Raw genomic sequence first — 2,939 nt, 5'->3', positions numbered from 1 at the left:
GTTTACAGTGTGTGTTGGTAATCTAACGGCACTGCAAGTGTTTACACTTCCGACTCATCTTGTCCAAACAGCACTTATATCTGCACTACATCGTCTTTCAACATTAACAATCGGATGCCAGACATGCACGGGAAAAGTTCAAGCTTGGCGAGCGTTCGAGAGTCACACCCTCGAAATGCCCAAGGTCTGCGACCGACAGGTGCTTATCAATGATGTCCCTGATCTCTCCCTCACCATCCTCGAGGAAGAGTTTGATGAAGGCCTCGGCGGATGCCCTCCGTTTGATGAGTGGTTTGAGTACTTCCTTGTGGAATCAACCGTGGAGGAGATATACGAGGTGCAACTTGCACTTTGCCTTAAGTAGTGCCGCGATAGAACTTGCGCGGCTCGAGTTCTATCGTGAATCGGATGAGAGGTCGAGAATTTGCGAGATAATTTTTTTCAAAATTTTGATGATGAAGAGTTTTGGAGGATGACACGCACCACAAGAGTGTCATCCCCGTTCATTTCTGAGTTGAGAGGAAGTCATCGCGTGTTTGCCAACGACAACCATTGTCCGCAAGCCCCAATGTGGCTTCAGCTTGCCGTGACCCTTGAAATGGAAATGGAGCATCTATGAGTCGCACAACAAAAATATGGGGAGTAGATCCTGGCACACTCGACCTTTCACGACTCGTGTGGTGATCGCATTGACCAACCTGTCCGACGAGTACATTAAGTGGCTAGCCGAGACGAGCGACGGAGTATTTCGGAAAGAATGAAGCGCGAAGGCTTCGCTGACTGTGTGGGGTTCGTCGATAGAACTACGTTCACTCTACCACAGAAACCAGGAGTTGACGGTCAGTGCTTCTTTAACCGGAAACACCGGTATAGTGTGAACGGACAATTCGTTTGTGACGACCGCAGGTGCATTCTTGCGTTTTACAGTGGGTGGCCCGGTTCCTGTGCTGACAGCACGGTTTATCGTGGGATGCGCTGTCAAAAACGGCTACAAGCCGTACTTCTTTAGTTCTGGTCAGTATTTGCTGAAGGATTCTGCGTATCCCGCGGACAAGGCACACACCACACTGGTACCAGCTTATAAGAAAATCAAGCAGGAACTGACAACGCAGTTTTCAACACATGTGTGTCTCACGTAAGTGTCGTAGAACGAATATTTTTTTAATGCGATGACCTTACGGCTTTTCAAGACACCAATTGTATATGCCGTTAAACGAATATACAATTGGTGTCTTGAAAAGCCGTAAGGTCATCGCTGAGAGAGCTTCGCGGTCAGATTAAAATCAAAGAAGGCATGAGGCGCGTTTCACGATAGATTACCGCATGCGTAGTCCTCCAAATTTTGCTCATTGATATTAGAGATGGCTGGTCGACATTTGAACAGGGTTCTTCGTCCGGGGAGTAGATATCGAATGGGGAGATGACGAAACTATTCCTTTTCGAGAACAACTGAAGGCTCGTGCTGTCACGCATGGACGTCAACCTGGTGGTATATTGCGGCTCCGAGGTGAATAACTTGCAGCAGGCAAAGATGGTGCACCCAGTAGCCGCTCCAACACTCATAATTTTATTGTCGCTTACAAATGTGGCACCAATACTCGTAACACAAAGCAAAGTTTTTGTAACTCATCGTTTCCTAACCAGAGCGTATGTCAATGCAGCCGCATTGGCACTCTAGCGACACGCACAATCGACTACCCGTGATTGTCATAGATTTCCAGCAGCTCCTTCATCTCGGTTATTGCTTGCCCTTCTCAAATAACACAAGGGAAAACTCATGGCGCTCCGTTGACTTTCAAGAAGCTGACTCTTTCTCATGTCGCTCTCGATTCTGCTGGAACTGATCCACCCCTTCAGATCTTTCATCCGCCCATTTTTGATTGTTGAAGTTGAGTTGGTCATATAAGAACTTCTGATTTTCTAAACTCACCTTTAGGTGCAATTCAGTAAGAGATTAACTTTTCTGCTAATTGGTTGCTCTTGTTTACTTTTCACCAGTCTTGTTACCCGCCGCACTCTAGATTTCGATCAATCATGTTATTCTAGCAGCCTTTTCACTCAGTTCTGGGGCACGTAGCTTGTTGTATTGACACTGCCTACTGCCCGGGTGTGGCGAGGAGGATGCCCTTGAAGTTGGTGTTGATTGGAACAAGCGGCTTGACTGGGATTGATCATGCAGCGTGCCATTGCTGTAGTGGCTTGAGCTGGGATGCGTGTGTACCTCTCGAATACGGCAGAGCGCCATCGCCCAAACAGTTTAATGGTCAGACTGTCGATGCCGCCGGCGAAGAGAGCTGTGGCTCCACCGATTCGCAGCGAGTGTGTGGAGAAGCGGCTCGAATCCTGGCCAGCGAGGTTGGCGGCCTTCTTAATCCACTTGTTAACGTCGTTTGAACGAAGAAATTCATTCTTCTTGACCTTGCACAGTAATTCGTCGGGGTCTTCACTGACGGTCCGGTGGTGTTCGACTAAGAACCAGATAGCACGCACAGGACAGCACCACTGCGTCTCCCATGAAGTTAGCGACCGAGAAGTACCTACTCCGGCCTGGTCGTTTTTACCGCCACGAAAGTTAATCTCCACCTGGGCTTTACCTTCGCAAATTGTGCCAGCTTGATCGTAAAACTTGATGTCGGATCGTCGAATAGCAAATTGGTAGATCTTGTTGTCATGCATTAAATACTCGCTGCGCCTTAGCAGAAAGAAGAAGCCCATGACCGTAGCCCCCCATAGGACACGGTCGTGAGCTGAGTGGAAATTGAGTTGTTGGTGGAGTATGCGGAGGATGGACACCGTAATGGATTGCTTGGGTCGGGGCGAAGGCTGGAGCCGATGGATTCCTTTGATTGCCATCGCGTGGTGGGGAAGGAGGCCGATATTGACTCCATACTCGCAGCGATGATACCACGCGACTGCACTGATCTTGGACTGGATGGTCT

The 2,939-nt window shown here is 48.7% G+C and overlaps 2 protein-coding genes across 2 annotated transcripts; both read left to right on the top strand.

Annotated features, from left to right (window-relative positions):
* Window positions 1–175: 175 nt before the first annotated feature.
* Window positions 176–364, top strand: PPTG_10625 (hypothetical protein; the record flags this gene model as incomplete). The annotated part of the gene is made up of 1 exon (XM_008906011.1): window positions 176–364. One exon carries the CDS (start codon window positions 176–178, stop codon window positions 362–364), a length of 189 nt encoding a protein of 62 aa, XP_008904259.1.
* A 393-nt stretch (window positions 365–757) lies between these two features.
* On the top strand, window positions 758–1,139 carry PPTG_22756 (hypothetical protein; the record flags this gene model as incomplete). Its single annotated transcript, XM_008906010.1, has 2 exons — window positions 758–839; window positions 928–1,139. The coding sequence occupies 2 exons, from the start codon at window positions 758–760 to the stop codon at window positions 1,137–1,139; spliced, it is 294 nt and encodes a 97-aa protein (XP_008904258.1).
* Between the last annotated feature and the right edge of the window lie 1,800 nt (window positions 1,140–2,939).

The sequence above is a fragment of the Phytophthora parasitica genome (assembly GCF_000247585.1).
Source record: "Phytophthora parasitica INRA-310 unplaced genomic scaffold supercont2.22, whole genome shotgun sequence".
In the NCBI taxonomy this organism is placed as follows: Eukaryota; Oomycota; class Peronosporomycetes; order Peronosporales; family Peronosporaceae; genus Phytophthora; species Phytophthora nicotianae.
This window is presented reverse-complemented; position numbering and strand designations above follow the sequence as displayed.